Raw genomic sequence first — 18,644 nt, forward strand, 5'->3', positions numbered from 1 at the left:
GGTAGGTCCTGTGCCAGCTCCCCGCACTTGCCGTGCGAAGTGTGTTAAAGTTCCGGTACCGGGGCCTCCCGGGTGGCGCAGTGGTCTAGGGCACTGCATCGCAGTGCTAGCTGCGCCACCAGAGTCTCTGGGTTCGCGCCCAGGCTCTGTCGCAGCCGGCCGCGACCGGGAGGTCCGTGGGGCGATGCACAATTGGCCTAGCGTCGTCCGGGTTAGGGAGGGTTTGGCCGGTAGGGATATCCTTGTCTCATCGCGCTCCAGCGACTCCTGTGGCGGGCCGGGCGCAGTGCGCGCTAACCAAGGGGGCCAGGTACACGGTGTTTCCTCCGACACATTGGTGCGGTTGGCTTCCGGGTTGGAGGCGCGCTGTGTTAAAGAAGCAGTGCGGCTTGGTTGGGTTGTGCTTCGGAGGACGCATGGCCTTCGACCTTTGTCTCTCCCGAGCCCGTACGGGAGTTGTAGCGATGAGACAATGTCACGATCGTCTTTCTGAGGAAGAGTGGACCAAGGCGCAGCGTGATATAAATACATCCTCTTTTTATTTACGAAGAAGATGAACACGAAACGAAACACTTTACAAACAAACAAAACAACAAACGACCGTGAAGCTACAAACCGAAAGTGCACACACAAGCTACTAACGTTTAGACATAGACAATTACCCACAACAGCCTAATGCCTATGGCTGCCTTAAATATGGCTCCCAATCAGAGACAATGAAAGACAGCTGTCTCTGATTGAGAACCACTCAGGCAACCATAGACATACCTAGACACCTACACTGAACACAACCCCATAAACTCTACAAAACCCCCTATACAATACAACCACCCAAGACGAGACAAATACACACAAACATCCCCCCTGTCACACCCTGACCTAACTAAAATAATACAGAAAACAAAGATAACTAAGGCCAGGGCGTGACAGACAAGATAGTAATTACTAGCAATTGGATACCACGAAAATTGTGGAGAAAAGGGGATAAAATTAAAAAAAATAAAATTAAAAAAAGTTCCGGTACCATTGATGCCAGCTATAGGCACCAGGTCTCCAGTGCGCTTTCACAGCCCAGTGTGTCCTGTGCCAGCTCCTCGCACTTGCCGGGTGGCTACTTTGAAGAATCTAAAATATTTTTTGATTTATTTAACACTTTTTTGGTTACTACATGATTCCATATGTGTTGTTTCATAGTTTTGATGTCTTCACTATTATTCTACAATGTAGCGAATACATTTGAGACATTTTGCATACGTTTTAATGATTCTGTAACGTAGTCTTCCTCCTCTTCAACCGAAAAGGAGGAGTAGTGATGGAACCAAGGCGCAGCGGGTTGTGAACACATAATTTATTTACAGAAAGACGAAAAACACGAACTTCACTATAACTAACAAAACAACACACGGAGTAGACAGACCTGGAAGACGAACTTACATTAAACACGAAGAACACACGAACAGGGAAAAATAGACTACACAAAATGACGATGTACAAAAACAAACCGAACAGTCCCGTATGGTGCGACAAACACTGACACAGGAGACAACCACCCACAACAAACACTGTGAAACAACCTACCTAAATATGACTCTCAATTAGAGGAACGCCAAACACCTGCCTCTAATTAAGAGCCATACCAGGCAACCCTAAACCAACATAGAAACAGACAACATAGAATGCCCACCCAAACTCACGCCCTGACCAACTAACACATACAACAAACTAGCAGAAATAGGTCAGGAACGTGACAGATTCTAAATAATTGTCCAAATCATTTTTTTTTAAGGGCATTTTTCTTCATACATTTTTATTTGTGAATTAACAATTTTCCTAACAAAATAAAGAGATTTATGACATACTGGCGTTCAATTGTGGAATCAGTGTAGTGAAATAATATGTAAAACTTGTATGCATTTTGCTACCAAAATATAGTTTCACATCAGTCCAGAACACCTCACTATGTAAACAATTGCAAGTGTTCAGATTCAGTTTGTAGTTCACAAAAACTGCATTCACTGGCAACATCGAGTATATACAGTATTTAGAAATCAAGCTATTATACAGGTAGACTCTATGGATAATCTTTACATTTAAATCTATGGATAATCTTAAATTTATGGTCACCACAAATTTATGTTGAGTGAGCCAAGCATGTTACCATCAAACGATGAAGGCCAACAAAATATAGCAGAAGGAATAGAATTCCTGCAGAAAAGATCCCTTATTAACCGATTATTGAATTTCTTATTTAGTAAACCTATGCCATTCACCGGGATATCGCTTACAATAGGAGATTTTCCAGAAGATGCTTTATTCTGTAGTAAATATGTTATCCCACTAGGTATTGTTGTTTCTTTCAATAAATGCTCTCTGTGTTAACAGATTCCCACTAATACTAACTACTTGGCTGACTAGAACAATGTTTTTTGAGAACCAACTATGGCCATTTCGGTATCGCCCGATTATTCCATATAAAACATTTATGGGGTGAAAAGTTGTGTTTGTACCACAAAGCCCAGCACATCAAAAGACTGCTTGTGAAAAAACGCCAATTTCACAGGACAACGTACTCCAGTTGCTGCAATTAACCATCAGGAGTTACACGTCTGCGTGGTAACGCCTGAGCTAAATGCGCATGCGCTTCCCGGAAATGCGGAAGATGACTTGTCACTGTTGTTGAAGCTGTCAGGCACGTGAGCTGCACTGTGCAACGTCGTCGTGAGTGCAAGCAGGCGATATGGCGGCTGATACTCCTCCCAAGGTACTGAAAATGCACAACTTTTGGAATATCGCCTTTGCGCCTTTCTTCTCCGTTTTTTTTCGTATTTAGATGCATCTATCACTGAATGTGAATATAACCGTGGGGAAGGAGATTCTGTTCATACAAACGCTTGAGCTGACCCACTTTGGTGGTGTCAATCAGCTGTTTTTCCTTGCTAAACTAGCTAGGTAGCCAGCTAACTATTTTACAGCCCACAACAATGCCACGAAAGCATATAAGTAGATCTCGGTAGTTGAATTTCATGAATCTGTGTGTGTTGTAAATAACTACCTGATACTATCAGTTTCCTCTTGTAGTTTGAAAAAACAACCATACATTGGCCAAGTGACTGCTCAGTTAGCATCTAACGTTAGCTCGTTGCAGGTCTAGTTGCTACCTCGCTTGCTCACCCGCTAGCTGACCAGTTAGTTCAATTCTCTGGATTCCCTAGCTAGCTGTCTGGGGGTCTCTTTTTTTTTTTGGCAAGTACTCTTGCATTTAACGTTACTATACAGCTAAATACTGTTGTTGGCTAGTGTATTGAGAAAGATTATTATGTAGAATTTAAAATAAATTCACCCATTGTTACCATAGCTGATTTTCCTGCTGTATTGTATTTTTCTTCAGGTGTTATTTGAACATGAAGGTGTTTTCATACACTCAAACGAAGACGGTGAAGAGCCAGATCTCCTTGTTTCTGGGTTCCTACGGCTCATTGATAAGGTTGATATCAGTTCCTGAGTTGTTGATTGCGTTTCAGTTAGTGAATTCCTGGAACTTGTATGTGTGCTTATTGTGTTTTTAATGATTACCAGGATGGTGAAACTATCGTGGAATACAAACCCTTGGAGGACAGTGTTGATCCATCCAACATGTTGTGTGCTGGCAAGGTTAGACATTTCTTTTGGAATGTTTAATTCACCAAAATGCCAACCAATTGTTCAGTAACTTTGTGCATTATATCGCTATGTAAATTGGAAAGAAAACTGGTAATGCATTTAACTAAGGATATTATCTGACAGAACTTTATTGAAGATTTGTGTGTGTTTGTCAATTGTTAACTATTGCTGATGGGGATAGTCTCTTCAAACAGCCGCCTTCCAATAAGTATTCCAGGAACCAACATTCCATAAACATTCTTCATGATTCAGCAAATTCAAGAATTCCAATATTTAGCAACACCATTCACACATCTGTTTTAAGCCTTTAGAATTTGAATGATAATGGGTGAAGACCTGATTCATCATGTCATTTACGAGGTGAATCCATTTCATTCCCCCAGGATTCCAGCTCGGTGATGGAGTGGGCCCAGTGTCCCGGGGAGGAGAGGTCGACTCCTCAGCAGGCTGTGGTAGAGCAGCAGCAGAGCTACGAGACTGAGTGGGACATGATCAACGCAGTCTCCTTTCCTAAGAGGAAACCCTGCTCCAACGGAGAGGGTGGGTGGACAATTGGGTGCATTCGTTGTAACTCACCCGATGCCGGGTGATACCAAAAGAATGCCTCCTACATGTAACATGAGATTTGTTCAGATGGGTTCACTTAACACAGAAGTTCACTTACAGCAGAAGTTTACTAAATTGTGTGAAGTGGGTTTGATATGAGAATCTCTTGCCAATGTTTCCTTTTGTAAATCTCCACTATGGTTTATTAAGGACTGAACATAGTTTGAATTGTATGTTGAGGTCATCACCAGATGAGGTCAGAATGAAACCGGATTAATTTCTTTGCTTTCTTCCAGGTGCGTTGAACCACACGCATGAGAAAAGCAAGTGGGCCTTCACCTTCAGTTTGTGGGACCTGAGGTCTATCACAGTGAAGGAGGAGGGCTCGTCCCGCCTGATGTTCAGACTGAAGGAGCCCCCCACCTCCCTGCCAGTCCTCCACTTCCACCAAGGGGGTAGTGAAGACTTCCTGGACTGCTTGAGGAGATATGCCTTGATCACTGAGTGAGTGCTTCAGTATTCTGGTCTGCTAAAATAGTCCAACTGGTTCTGGAAAAAAGTCGTTATTTGACGATTGATCAATCAAGCCAATTGATTTATGAAGCCCTTTTTACATCTGCAGTGGTCAAGTGGTTTACAGTAGAAAACAAGAGCCAGCAGAAGTGGTCAGGAAAAAGTGGCTAGTAAAAAAACTTAGAGGAACCAGGATCAGACATTAATATATTCTGATTCCATTCGATACCATGGTTATTGCATGATTACAGTTTGTTTCTAAGTGCAATCGTGGACGCTAAACGACCTCTGATGTTATGTAGGCCTGGTAATGTGACTGTAGTGAGCGCAGTGTGGTGAATCACCAGCAGAGGGATCCTCTGAGCCCATTTGAATCACAGGATGATTATTTTGTTGATTACTACTGTATGTTCTACCAAAGGCCAGTGAATGGTGCAACAGTGGACAATGACTCAAAATTAAAAACACTGTATGAGTGTGTAGACAGCTTGACATTAACTTTTTTTTGTCCGAAAGCTCAAATCACTTGTCCAAAAATAAAAAGTCTAACACCATTTTTACATCACTGTATGATGCAAGGAACCACCTGACAAAATAAAATGCATTACTATCTTTTTTTATCATAGAGAATCAGACAAAAATGTAGGCTGCACTCTGTCCTTTGGCTTGAATAGGCAAAGAAGCCATTCTCAAAATAAGACACAGCTCCTTTAAGGCTTTCGTGGCGGAAGGTGGGCCACCCTTAGTAGCCTATAAAATCTATTGAAACGTTACAATTACAACCAAAAACTTTTTTTGTCTGTATAAAATATTTCCATAGCTCAAAATTAAAGGCGTCCTCTCTGGGACAATAATAAAACAAAATATGCATAAGACAGGTCGTTGTCGTTAGTGTGTAGGGCCCAGTACATCAGTCGAGCCAAGCTTCCTGCCATCCTGGAACTCTATACCAGGCGGTGTCAGAGGAAGGCCCAAAAAATTGTTAAATACTCTAGTCACCCAAGTCATAGACTCTTCTCTCTGCTACCGCACAGCAAGCAGTACCCGAGTGCCAAGTCTAGGTCCAAAACGCTCCTTAACAGCTTCTACCCCAAGCCATGAGACAGCTTAACAATTAATCAAATGGCCCCCCGGACTATTTACATTGACTTTGTGTTGACACTGCTGCTACTCGCTGTTTAACTTTAGCCCCTACCTACATCTACAAATGACATCTGCTAACCTGTACCCCCGCTGATTTCCTCGGTACTCGTACTCCCTGTATATAGCCTCGTTATTTTATTTAGTAAGTCTTTTCTTAACTCTAGTTATTGAACTGCAATGTTGGTTAAGGGCTTGTAAGTAAGCATTTCACAGTAAGGTTTACACCTCTTGTATACACCGCATGTGAGACATAAAATTTGATTTGATGTTTCAGCATTGTCTCACAGAATAATTTGGTGTTCAACTAGCCCACCGTTACAAGCCTGCTAGAGTTAGCAGCAGGCGGATACTGTCTGAGCAATATCCACCGTCATTGTACGGATAACGTCTGACCTGGAATGTGAAGTTAACTGAAGCTGACTAGATTTATAAAAGCCTGAGTAGATTTAGTATGCTTTGTTGTATACCATTCTGGAATTAATTGGTAGATAGAAGATGGGTAGTTAAGGAAATCTATGTTTTGGCTCAATAGAGGGGGTTTTCACCACCTGAAACACTTAGCATTTTCATGGGGTTTCTTATCTAATATGTTAGTGATTTGCATGAGGGTTACTAACCGGTGCTCCCACATATCCTCGACTAACCGGTGCCCCCGCACATTGACTCTGTACCTGTACCCCCTGTATATAGCCTCGCTATTGTTATGTTACTGCTTTTTAATTATTTGTTACATTTATATATTTTGTTGTTGTTGGTATTTTCTTAACTGCTTTGTTGGTTAAGGGCTTGTAAGTAAGCGTTTCACTGTTGTATTCAGTGCATGTGACAAATAAAATTAGATTTATAGCAAACACTTGGTTTTCCTCTCCCTATCCCCTCTTCTGTCTGACTGGTTAGTGGGCAGTTTCTCCTCCATGATAGAGCCAGGCTTTCTGTTTGAGCCCAATATAACATCATGTAATTCCCTCTATAGAGGCACTGTTCCTCTTTCAGTCAGCGCATATAGCTGTTGAAATTCTTATCAAGGCCTTTCATACTGATTACTTTCAATTAAAGCTGCATTATGTAACTTTTTAGGCGACCCAACAAAATTCACACAAATTATTGTTATAGGTCTGTCCTGATTGAAAGCAAGTCGGTAGATCTGCTCTGTGTGTGCTATTTCTACGCTTCCCATTAAGTTTTGTTTTTGCATCTTTTACTTTCAGTTTTGTACACCAGCTGAAAAGACAATATTTCTGCTTATGGAAAATATATTAAACAGATTTAGATGGTGAAATGATTTTCTACACTGTACTTTGTTTTGTCACAAACTGAAATCAGGCAAATTATTCCAATTTTTGCAACCAGGAAATGGCGGTGCGATTTCTGCATAGTGCACCCACCTTTAAGTGCCGGCCGGCCATTTTCAGCCAGGCGTCTGGTTAGAATGATATCTCACCCTGTACCATGTCTTCCAATAAATATTGTATTTTTGTGACTAACTGTTAACCCGTTAAAAAAATATATGAAATTGGATATTGAGGCTATCAGGGTGCTTTACCTGCTTTGCATGAAGGAGAGAGCACACTTTAATGTTTCTGAGGATTATGCATTATCTTGTTGCGTCTCTTCCCCTCATACAGCCTTGATGTGAACACCTTTTTCTGAAATGCATGCTCACTCGTATGTTCGGGATCTCTAACTTTAGGTTGATGTCGAGAATGGATATACATTATTTCCTCGTGTTTTCAGGGCCCCGGATGATGAAACCTGCCTACTGGTCAGCACTCCCAACAGAGCTCTGTCTCAGTCCTTCGAGAACCTTCTGGATGACAACAACTACGGCCTTGTTACTGTAAGAGGCTACTATTGTCATGCAAATAGTTGTCATACATTTGTCACTTACCTAGCCTGGTTAACCAGAATGACTGGTTGTGAAACTAGCATGTATATCTACAGGGGGGGGAAAAGCTTATTTTTGCCTTCCTAAAACATGTTTTCCCTTACAGAAGCTCAAGAATGATCCGTACGTGACGACCCTGGGGGGCTTCTCCAAGGTCACCAACTACATCTTCGATGCGTTCCGTGGTCCAGAGCTGGAGCAGCAGCAGCGTCCCCTGGAGGAGATGGCTGACCTGGACATCCTGGGACTGGGAGAGGTCATCCCTGGCCTGGAGATCAACCAGCAGGAGGAGCCGGGCTTTGAGGTCATCACCAGGGTGAGTGGATGGAGAGTATGACATAACAGCACCTCTGGCCATGAGCCCTGGTACCCCAAGATGCTGTGGGGTCTGAAAGGGAAACAGGCCAACCGTCCTACTTGGACAGCTACTGAATGTGCAGGCTTTGTTATAGATGTAGGGCTGTTGTGAGGTGTGTTAGAGTAGGCTGGGACAAAATGCCCTTTTTCTTATAACTAGTTCATTGCATCTGCCATGGAGCCCAGTTTCATAATATTACCATATGTCCCAGCTGCTTGCTGTAGTTTAAGTTGTCGTTAAAAAACGGTCCTTTATTTTAGGGCATTTTTCACCATGCCAGCTCCTATTAGTTATATTTAGAATGGTGGCACCAACTCGCCTACGGTGAAGCATGGTGGTGTCAGCATCATGCTGTGAGGATATTTTTCAGCGACAGGGACTGGGAGACTTGTCAGAATCGAGGGAAAGCTGAACGGAGCAAAGTACAGAGACCCTTAATGAAAACCTGCTCTGGACCTCCGACTGGGTCGAAGGTTTACCTTCCATCAGGACAACGACCCTAAGCACACAGCCAAGACAAAGCAGGATTGGCTTTGGCACAAGTCTTTGAATGTACTTGAGTGGCCCAGCCAGAGCCTGGACTTGAACCCAATCAAACATCACTGGAGAGACCAGAAAATAGCTGTGCAGCAACACTCCCCATTCAACCTGACAGAGCATGAGAGGATCTGCAGAGGAGAATGGGAGAAACTCTCCAAAACCAGGTGTGCCAAGGTTATAGCGTCATACCCAAAAAGACTCATTGTTGTAATCACTGCCAAAGGTTCTTCATCAAAGTACTGAGTAGAGGTTCTGAATACTTATGTAAATGGGATATTACATTTTCATTTTTAGCAAAATGAAATTAGAAAAATGTAAATTAAATTACCAAAAAATGTGTGTCAACCTGTTTTTGCTTTGTCATTATGGGGTATTGTGTGTAGATTGATGAGGGGGAAAAACTCGTACATTTTAGAGTAAGGCGTAACAAGATGTGGAAAAAGACATAAGCACACTTGACATCATCGATGAGCGGATGTTTACTTCCTACAGGAGTTGTTATTTTTCAGTTTCGTCCTAAAAACAGGTTGTAGTGGTAAAATAAAAAGGAAGAAATGTTTTGGTGTCACTCCAGTCAGAAAGGGCTCAGCGACGGTTCCTTTCAATTCATTTGCTATGGCATCACGCTAGTGTTCCAGCTCTGCAAATGTTCCTTTTTCAGCCTTGGGTGAATTTTGACTCGTTCTATTGTCCAACCTAGTTAGAGCAGAGTTGAATCAAGTCTGGACACCCAGTAACTCTTCAGGAGGAGGCTTGGCCAACCCTGGTCTAGTGCCTATGAATGGATTCTCTGGCAGTGGTATCGGTTCTGTCTGTCTTCAGCTGGAGTTTGTCTTTTAACATGCGTACAGTGCGGAGGAGTGCATGATCTTATTGGTTAGTGATTTGTTTGTCTCAGATCGACCTGGGAGCAAGGCCAGAGGTGACGAGGAGGCAGCCACTGTCTGCAGAGGACTGGGCTGAGCACCAGGAGAAGGGAGGAAGGATGAAAAATGTGCCTCACCTCAAGAAAATAATATTCAAAGGGGTATGTTGAATTTATGGGGAGATTAAGAGGACCTGGTAAAGCACCTTCTCCAGTGAAACTCTGGGCTGGTTTCCCAGACAGAGATTAAGCCTAGTTCTGGACTAAAATTACCTTTCAACAGAGAATCTCTAAGGAACTGACATGCTTTTTTTAGTCCCGGACTAGGCTTCATATAATCTGTGTCTGGGAAACTGGCCCTCTGTATATTCGTTTGTGGTAACTATCAATTCTGGGTAAAGTCATTCTTCTAAATTATGTCTTGATCCTGCAGGGCTTGTGCCATGCGGTGAGGAAAGAGGCCTGGAAGTTTCTGCTGGGGTATTACCCCTGGGACAGCACCTACGAGGAGAGGAAAGGCCTACAGAGGAGGAAAACGTATGTGTGCTTTACCAAGACAGACATATTTGAAACAGCTGTTGTTTTTATTATAACAAATGTATTATCACCACTAATCAAAGTGGCCAACGTGGTCTTACAATAATGATCAGCCTTTGTTGACATTTTCCTTTGTTAAACCAGCGTAGGCTATGTGAGTGAAACATAAGATGAGTAAAGTGTCCAAGTGAGGTGTTTCCTTTTTGTTTTCTCCCTGGTGAATAAGGGATGAGTACTTCAGGATGAAGCTCCAGTGGAAGTCGGTGAGTGAGGAGCAGGAGAGGAGGAACTCCAGGTTGAGAGACTTCAGGAGCCTGATAGGTAAATGTCGATCCCATTCACCCTGCTGTCTTATCAGGCTGATCCAGCCGGAGATAACAGTACATACATTACCAATTTGGTTTCTACTTGACTAAACATTTTGCTGTGCGACCAGTACTTTTATTTTGGTAGCACCGTAAAAGAAAACAATTATCTAATAAAAGAACTCAATGCATAACCATATTTCGCCACAATTCTTTTCTCTTCACTGCTCAAACAAGACAGGCTGATACATTGTTTACAAATCATAACCAATCATAATGCTATAAATTCTTAAACGTAGCTAACTAAAAAAAATCCCAAGCCAGGCACGACCAATCCCTTTTATGCAAACTTTCCCTCCAGAACTGTGCCGCCCCTTTTTGTAAGCTAAGTAATGGCATTAGCTAGCAAGCTAAACAACAACAATGAAACGCAGCGGAATTTAAGCTTTCTCTAACAAAAAACGAATGATGAAAATTACTAACCGGAAGAAGCGGATGCTATAGGAGATGCTCCTACCGATCGACCCCTGAAAAAGATCTACACTGAACAAAAATCTAAATGCAACATGCAACAATTTCAAGTTGTTACAGTTCATATAAGGAAATCAGTCAACTGAGAAATTCATTAGGCCCTAATCTATGGAATTCACATGACTGGGAATACAGATATGAATCTGTTGGTCACAGATAACTTATTAAATAAAAAGTAGAGGCGTGGATCAGAAAACCAGTCACTATCTGATGTGACCACCATTTGCCTCATGCCGTGCGACAAATCTCCTTAGCATAGAGTTGATCAGGATATTGATTGTGGAATGTTGTCGCGCTCTTCAATGGCTGTGCTAAAATTCTGGATATATATGAGTATGCAGGCAATGGAAGAACTGGGACATTTTCAGCATCCAGGAATTGTGTACAGATCCTTGTGACATGGGGCTCTGCATTATCATGCAGAAACATGAGGTGTTGGCGGCAGATGAATAGCACGATAATGGGCCTCAGGATCTCGCCGCGGTATCTCTGTGCATTCAAATTGCCATCGATAAAATGCAATTGTGTTCGTTGTCCGTAGCTTATGCCTGCCCATACCAAAACACCACTGCCTCCTTTGGGCACTCTGTTTGACATTAGCAAACCGCTCGCCCACACGACGCCATACACGCTGTCTGCCATCTGCCCGCTACTGTTGAAGCCGGGATTAATCCATGAAGAGCACAAGTGGCTATCTGTGAAGAGTGTGCAAGTGGCTATCGAAGATGAGCGTTTGCCCGTTGAAGTCAGCTGCGACGCCAGACTGCAGTCCGGTCAAGACCCTCGTGAGGACGATGAGCACACAGATGAGCTTCCCTGAGATGCTTTCTGATAGTTTGTGCATGACTTTTTTGTTTGTGCAAACCAACAGTTTCATCAGCTGTCCGGGTGACTGGTCTCAGTCGATCCCGCAGGTGAAGAAGCCGGATGTGGAGGTCCTGTGCTGGTGTGGTTGCACATGGTCTGCAGTTGATGCTGGGTTGGACGTACTGCAAAATTCTGTGAAATAACACAAAGCGGCTTATGGTAGAGAAATTAACATTCAATTTCTGTTAACAGCTCTGGTGGACATTCCTGAAGTCGGCATGCCAATTGCACACTCCCTCAACTTGTGACATCTGTGGCATTGTGTTGTAACACAACTGCACATTTTGTGGCCTTTTATTGTCCTCAGCACAAGGTGAACTTGTGTAATGATCATGCTGTTTAATCAGCTTTTTCATATTCCACACTTGTCAGGTGGATGGATTGTCTTAGAAAAAGAGAAATGCTCACTAACAGGGATGTAAAAGAATTTGCACAAAATGGTGGATAGCGCTTTTAGGTATAGAAAATGTCTGATCTTTTATTTCAGCTCATGAAACATTGGACCAACACTTTACATAATTGGTAACCAACTTGTCCACTGGTCGATCATGTCCATCACCAAACATTTACAAGTACCAGTCAAAGGTTTCAAGACAACAACTCATTCAAGGGTTTTTATTTATTTTTTATATTTTCTACATTGTAGAATAATAGTGTAGACATCAACACTGAAATAACACATATGGAATCATGTAGTAACCAAAAAAGTGTTTAAACAAATCAAGATATATTCTTCAAAGTAGCCACCCTTTGCCTTGACAGCTTTGCACACTCTTGGCATTCTCTGAACCAGCTTCACCTGGAATGCTTTTCCAACAGTCTTGAAGGAGTTCCCACATTTGCTGAGCACCTATTGGCTGCTTTTCCTTCACTCTGCTGTCCAAACCATCTCAATTGGGTTTGGGTCGGATGATTGTGGAGGCCAGATCTGATTTAGCACTCGCCTTCTTGGTCAAATAGCCCTTACACAGCCTGGAGGTGTGTTGGGTCATTGTCCTGTTGAAATACTCACAGACATGATTCAAACAGTTTTAGAAACTTCAGAGTGTTTTCTATCCAAATCTACTAATATGCATATCTTAGCTTCTGGGCCTGAGTAGCAGGCAGTTTAATTTGGGCACGCTTTTCATCCAAAATTCTGAATGCTGCCCCCTATCCTAGAGAAGTTAAGTTCTGGGCACATGTGCTACCAATGAAAATAGTTCATTTAGAACCCTGATTTACATGTTATTCCTGGTTTTAACAATAATGGTGATTTATGTATTGCCTTTTGTTTGTTTTAACTCTTACTGCATTGGTTTTACTGTAGTTTGATTTGAGAATATTCAGCTTTGAGGAAGCATCTGAAATGCCTCCGTTAGTATGGTGTATCCTTTCTGAAATAGGCTAAATATGGTTGTTTATTTATCATCTGTGAATGTCTTGTCTTCTCAGAGAAGGATGTGAACAGAACAGACCGAACCAACAGGTTCTATGAGGGCATAGATAACCCAGGCCTGGTGTTACTCCACGACATCTTGATGACGTATTGCATGTATGATTTTGATCTGGGTAAGTGATAGCATTATTGCCAAGTCGTACAGGAGATATCATTTATGTCTGATTGGCATAGATTCTATTGAAGTCTCTTATTGAAGATAATTCATAAATTGTTGCTGTAACATATCAGTGGGATTTGTAATGCTCATCTTTTAATTAATGTTATGGGAATTGTACTCGTCTCCAGGGTATGTCCAGGGAATGAGTGACCTCCTCTCCCCGATCCTCTATGTGATGGAGAATGAGGTGGATGCCTTCTGGTGTTTTGTGTCCTTCATGGATCATATGGTAAGAAATGTAGCATTGTTTTGTGTTTGTGTTGACTTGTTCACTTTTATGTCTGAGTGTGCTGTTTTTATGACCCGACTTGTGCGTCTGTCTCCATATGCAGCACCAGAACTTTGAGGAGCAGATGCAGGGCATGAAGACACAACTGATCCAGCTCAGTGCTCTGTTGAGGCTGCTCGACCTGGCCTTCTGGAACTACCTTGGTACGTAACACCACCTGCCTTCCCTCTATCATTCACCTCTTCATGTTCAGCTTCGAAAAAGCATACTATAAAAAAAAAAAAAAACATTATCATTTGCTTACTAAACTGTAAAGATTGAGGCAAATCCTAAGAAGTAAATGAAATGTCATGTTAAACAGATTATCAATCAGTACAGCAGTCTTGCATATACAGTGCCTTCAGAAACTATTCATACCCCTTTTTCCACAATTTGTTACAGCCTGAATTCAAAATTGATTAAATTGATGAGTTAACACACACAATACCCCATAATGACAAAGTGAAAACATGTTTTTAGACATTTTTGCAAATGTATTGAAAATGAAATACAGGGGGCCTCCCGAGTGGCGCAGCGGTCTTAGGCACTCCATCGCAATGTTGCGGCATCCTTACAGCCTGGGGCTCGATCCCAGGCTGTGTCATTACCTGCCGTGCCCGGGAGTCCCATAGTGCGGCACATAATTGTCCCAGCGGGTTAGGGGAGGGTTTGGCTGGGGGGGCTTTACTTGGCTCCTTGTGGCGTGCCGGGCACCAGCAGGATGACTTTGGTGTTTCCTTTGACACATTGGTGCGGCTGGCTTCTGGGTTAAGCGAGAGGGTGATAAGATGCATGGTTTTGCGGGTCATGTTTCAGAGGATGCATGACTCGACCTTCGCCTCTCCCAAGCCCGTTGAGAGAGATGAGACAAGGTCGTAATCACAAAAAAGGGGGGTAATAAAATATATATATATATATATATAATATGAAATAGAGATCTCATTTATGTAAGTATTCACACCTCTGAGTCAGTACTTTGTAGGAGCACCTTTGGCAACGATTACAGCTTTGATTACAGCTTTCTGAGTAACTGTCAGAGCTTTCCACGCATGGATTGTGCAACATTTACCCATTATTTAAAAAAATTCTTCAAGCTCTGTCCAATTGGTTGTTGATCATTGTTAGACAACCATTTTCAGGTCTTACCATAGATTTTGACTTAAATCTACTTGAAAATCTAACTCGGCCACTCAGGAACATTCACTGTGTTCTTGGTAAGAAACGCCAATGTAGGTTTGGCCTTGTGAAAGGTTGTCCTGCTGGAAGTTTAATTCATCTCCCAGTGTCTAGTGGATAGCAGACAGATTTTGTCTGTGCTTAGCTCCCTTCAGTTTTTTAAAACGTTTTTTAGATCTTAACTCCCCAGTCCTTAACAATTACAAGCATACCCATAACATGATGTAGCCACCACTATGCTTGAAAATGTGGAGAGTGGTACTTAGTAATGTGTTGTGTTTGAGGCAAATCCAATACAACATTTTGTATTCAGGACCAAAAGTGAATTGCTTTGCCACATTTTTTGCAGTAGTACTTTAGTGCTTTGTTGCAAACAGGATGAGGGCCTAAAATGAACACCTGTCACCTGCCAAATGCGGGTAGATTTTGGCACTGACGGGTAAGATGTCTATTTCACCAGCCACGTTGGCGGGTGGTCAGGGCTCCACAGTGTGAGAATTTCACTCGTATTTGTGACTAGAAATAGTCAAGTATGAGCACATTTTATAGTAAAATAAATGCTGCTGTGGATGTTTTCAAAGTATTTCTGCCGTTTTGGTTTCATAGATAAAATATTTGCACAAAGTCAAAAGAACTACGATTCCTATGGAGCCTATCCCATCTCGTGCTGCCTGGCTGGGGGCCATGCACAGGTGAAGAGCTGAGTGAAAGTCATGTTACCACGGCAACATCCCACCCTTAAAGGGGCAGGTGAAAATTTGTCTCATCTGTGATATTTTGGTTAAAAGACTTGGGTCACAAAAAACTGTAATTGAACAATATAACATATATTACTTCTTACTAGTAGCACATGTATTGTTTTAGAAACATTATACAAAGCATGCTGATCAGTTTTTTTTTTGTGTGTTTTGCTGGTGTAATTTTAGTGGGAGAAAAATATTTTGGCTGGTAAAATTCAACTTGGATGGTAGATTTTTGTAATCTACCTGCCACAGTGTCTGATGGATCAAAAAATAAATGTTTGGCGCTGAACAGGATGAATGTTTTGGAATATTTGTATTCTGTACAGGCTTCCTTCTTTTCACTCTGTCAATTAGGTTAGTATTGTGGATTAACTACAATGTTGTTGATCCATCCTCAGTTTTCTCCTATCACAGACATTAAACTCTAACTATTTTAAAGTCACCATTGGCCCCATGGTGAAATCCCTGACTGGCTTCCTACCTAACCAGCAACTGAGTTAGGAAGGACACTTGTGTCTTTGTAGTGACTGGGTGTATTAATACACTATCCAAAGTGTAATTAATAACTTAACCACGTTCAAAGGGATATTCAATGTCTGATTTTCTTTTTGAAATGTACCCATCTACCAATAGGTGGCCTTCTTTGCGAGGAATTGTAAAACCTCCCTGGTCTTTGTGGTTGCATCTGTGTTTGAAATCCACTGCTCAACTGAGGGACCTTACATATCATTTTATATGTGGGGTACAGAGATGAGGTAGTCATTCAGAATTATGTTAAACATTATTATTGTACAGTGAGTCCATGCAACTTATTGTGCAACTTGTTAAGCACATTTTTACTCCTTAACTTATTTAGGCTTGCCATAAAGGTGTTGAATACTTGACTCAAAACATTTCAGCTTTTCATATTTAATGAATTTGTAAAAATATTGATGAACATAATTCCACTTTGACATTGTGTAGGCCAGTGCCAAAAAAAATCTAAATGTAATCCTTTTTAAAATCAGGCTGTAACACAACAAAATGTGGGGGGGGAAATCAAGGTGTGTGAATAATGTCTGAAGGCACTGTAAATTCAAGTTCAACAATATTCCTTTCATCCTTGGTTTCCTCTGATTTCTCCTCGTGTGTTTTGGTTCCTCCAGAGTCGCAGGATTCAGGTTACCTGTATTTCTGTTTCCGGTGGTTGCTGATCCGCTTCAAGAGGGAGCTCAGTTATCCAGATGTTCTTCGTATGTGGGAGGTGAGTTCTGTTCTGTCCATATACCTTTGACCCTTTAGCGTAAGTGTCATCATTTAGGGGGAAATCAATGTCAGTCTCTCGCCTATGAGATTTGATTAATGATTCAAGTTGATGATTTTATCAATTTTTCTTTTTGAGTTCATGATTTATCTTCGTATTCTGAAAGGTCTTGTTAATAAGACTTCCTGGTTTTGCTTAGGTCATGTGGACTGGCTTGCCCTGCCAAAACTTCCATTTGCTGGTGTGCTGTGCCATCCTAGACTCAGAGAAACGGAAAATCATGGAGGAAAACTATGGCTTCAATGAGATCCTCAAGGTAACAGCAGTCATTTGCAGATTGACTGGTTTGTCAGTTGAAAAATATCAGACATTTTCAAGAACGGTTGTTGGGAGTGTTTTCCAAGGGAATTAGTTTTAAATGTCATTGTTTTGTATGTTAATCCAGCACATCAATGAACTCTCAATGAAACTGGACATTGAAGAAATCCTTCACAAATCAGAGGCTATTTGTATGCAAATCAGAAGTTGTAAGGTATGGTCAAGGATGTCATTTTGTACTTTCAATTCAAAGTCCATAAGAGTCAATTAAAATAAACTATGCAGGTCCAGATTTACATATTGGTTACATCTTGGTTGTATATAATCTACATATTCTTATTTTCTTTCCTTTCAGGATTTGCCTCATTCAATAATTGAGATCCTGGGATTCAACACAGAAAGCGAACTTCCCAGATTAGAAGGGCGGGAGTTTGGGACTCTTGATTCTCCTCAGTCCCCCAGACCCACACAGAGACAGGAGGTCTTCTCTAATGGTCACAATGGACATTACAGAGAACCCCCTCAAAACGGCTGCAAAGTCACTTTCATATCATAGTGAACAATATCATTCACACAGAGACTTTGCAATGTCCACATACCAGAATGAGTATTTTGGATTCGGTTATTGGATCATTTGTTAACTGAAGCAAGCTTATCAAAGCCCTATAAGAAGAGATATGAAGAGAAAATAATGTAAAAAGGATTTAAAATTATTATTTTTGTAATTTCTTGTACCATATTGTCTTTCATTTAAATAAGTCATTCCTCCTTGCTAAGGTTTTTTTTGTAAAGACTGGCAAGGTGAGTTTAATTTGTAAAGTAATAATATGCTGTTATTATTTCAACTAACTTTTTCCTGAATCACACACACAAGTATTACATGTTGATTGATTTACGTTTTAAAAACAAACAACTACTTTATCAAGATCTAGCCAGATATCAATTTGGTAGTAAATTACAAAAGTGCTGTAAAATGTTTTGTCTTAATGCTCTGTCACAATAATACCCTTTTCAAATTGAAAATTGTGAAAAAGAAAACTCAAAACATCTCCCTTAATCAAAATAAAAGTATAGCCTTTAATTATGTACTCAGTACTGGAGTATAATGTGTTACTTTGGTCTGATATTTTCCTATTGAGGGAAGCTTTCTTTTCCATTTCATATATATTTCATACCCTGTTAGAGGAAATGTGTGCACACACACACTGTCCTGTAAGAAAGACTTCCTTTGACCGGTTTGGCAAAAACAAAATGTCAATTTTTTGGGGGTGACTGTTTATTTAATACAATATTTAGCTTGCTTTCCAACATATTGAATTGTGCACTGTCTGTATCTGGCCCAGGAAGGAAACTATCGAGTGAGTTCTGGCCCATTTAGTGAAATGGCCACTTTAGGAAATCAACTCTTTCACTCATCCGGTCTTGTATATGTTACATGTGTTGTCATTTCGCCAATGACTAAGAACACTATGTATTTATACTGTTGTTTTCATTATGGTGTAAAACATTTTTTTCCCCCTTGGATACACCTTTCCCATCTCATTGTTT

The 18,644-nt window shown here is 41.3% G+C and overlaps 1 protein-coding gene across 1 annotated transcript; it reads left to right on the plus strand.

Moving 5' to 3' along the window:
- The first annotated feature begins 2,656 nt into the window (after positions 1 to 2,656).
- LOC129866721 (TBC1 domain family member 15-like) lies at positions 2,657 to 18,191 on the plus strand. Its single transcript, XM_055939556.1, has 17 exons — positions 2,657 to 2,761; positions 3,389 to 3,484; positions 3,577 to 3,651; positions 4,044 to 4,200; positions 4,503 to 4,710; positions 7,597 to 7,699; positions 7,854 to 8,063; positions 9,544 to 9,672; positions 9,944 to 10,047; positions 10,274 to 10,368; positions 13,185 to 13,301; positions 13,477 to 13,577; positions 13,681 to 13,780; positions 16,681 to 16,778; positions 16,978 to 17,094; positions 17,224 to 17,310; positions 17,452 to 18,191. The coding sequence occupies exons 1-17, from the start codon at positions 2,738 to 2,740 to the stop codon at positions 17,650 to 17,652; spliced, it is 2,022 nt and encodes a 673-aa protein (XP_055795531.1). The 5' UTR covers positions 2,657 to 2,737; the 3' UTR covers positions 17,653 to 18,191.
- Positions 18,192 to 18,644: the final 453 nt, after the last annotated feature.

This window comes from Salvelinus fontinalis, chromosome 12 (genome assembly GCF_029448725.1).
Source record: "Salvelinus fontinalis isolate EN_2023a chromosome 12, ASM2944872v1, whole genome shotgun sequence".
Classification (NCBI taxonomy): Eukaryota; Metazoa; Chordata; class Actinopteri; order Salmoniformes; family Salmonidae; genus Salvelinus; species Salvelinus fontinalis.

Bases quoted from the DNA above. Each gene is read 5' to 3' on its own strand.
- LOC129866721 (XM_055939556.1), top strand. From the start codon at position 2,738: ATGGCGGCTGATACTCCTCCCAAG. The intron at 16,779-16,977 runs GTGAGTTCTGTT...GGTTTTGCTTAG, and splicing joins ATGTTCTTCGTATGTGGGAG to GTCATGTGGACTGGCTTGCC. The intron at 17,095-17,223 runs GTAACAGCAGTC...ATGTTAATCCAG, and splicing joins GCTTCAATGAGATCCTCAAG to CACATCAATGAACTCTCAAT.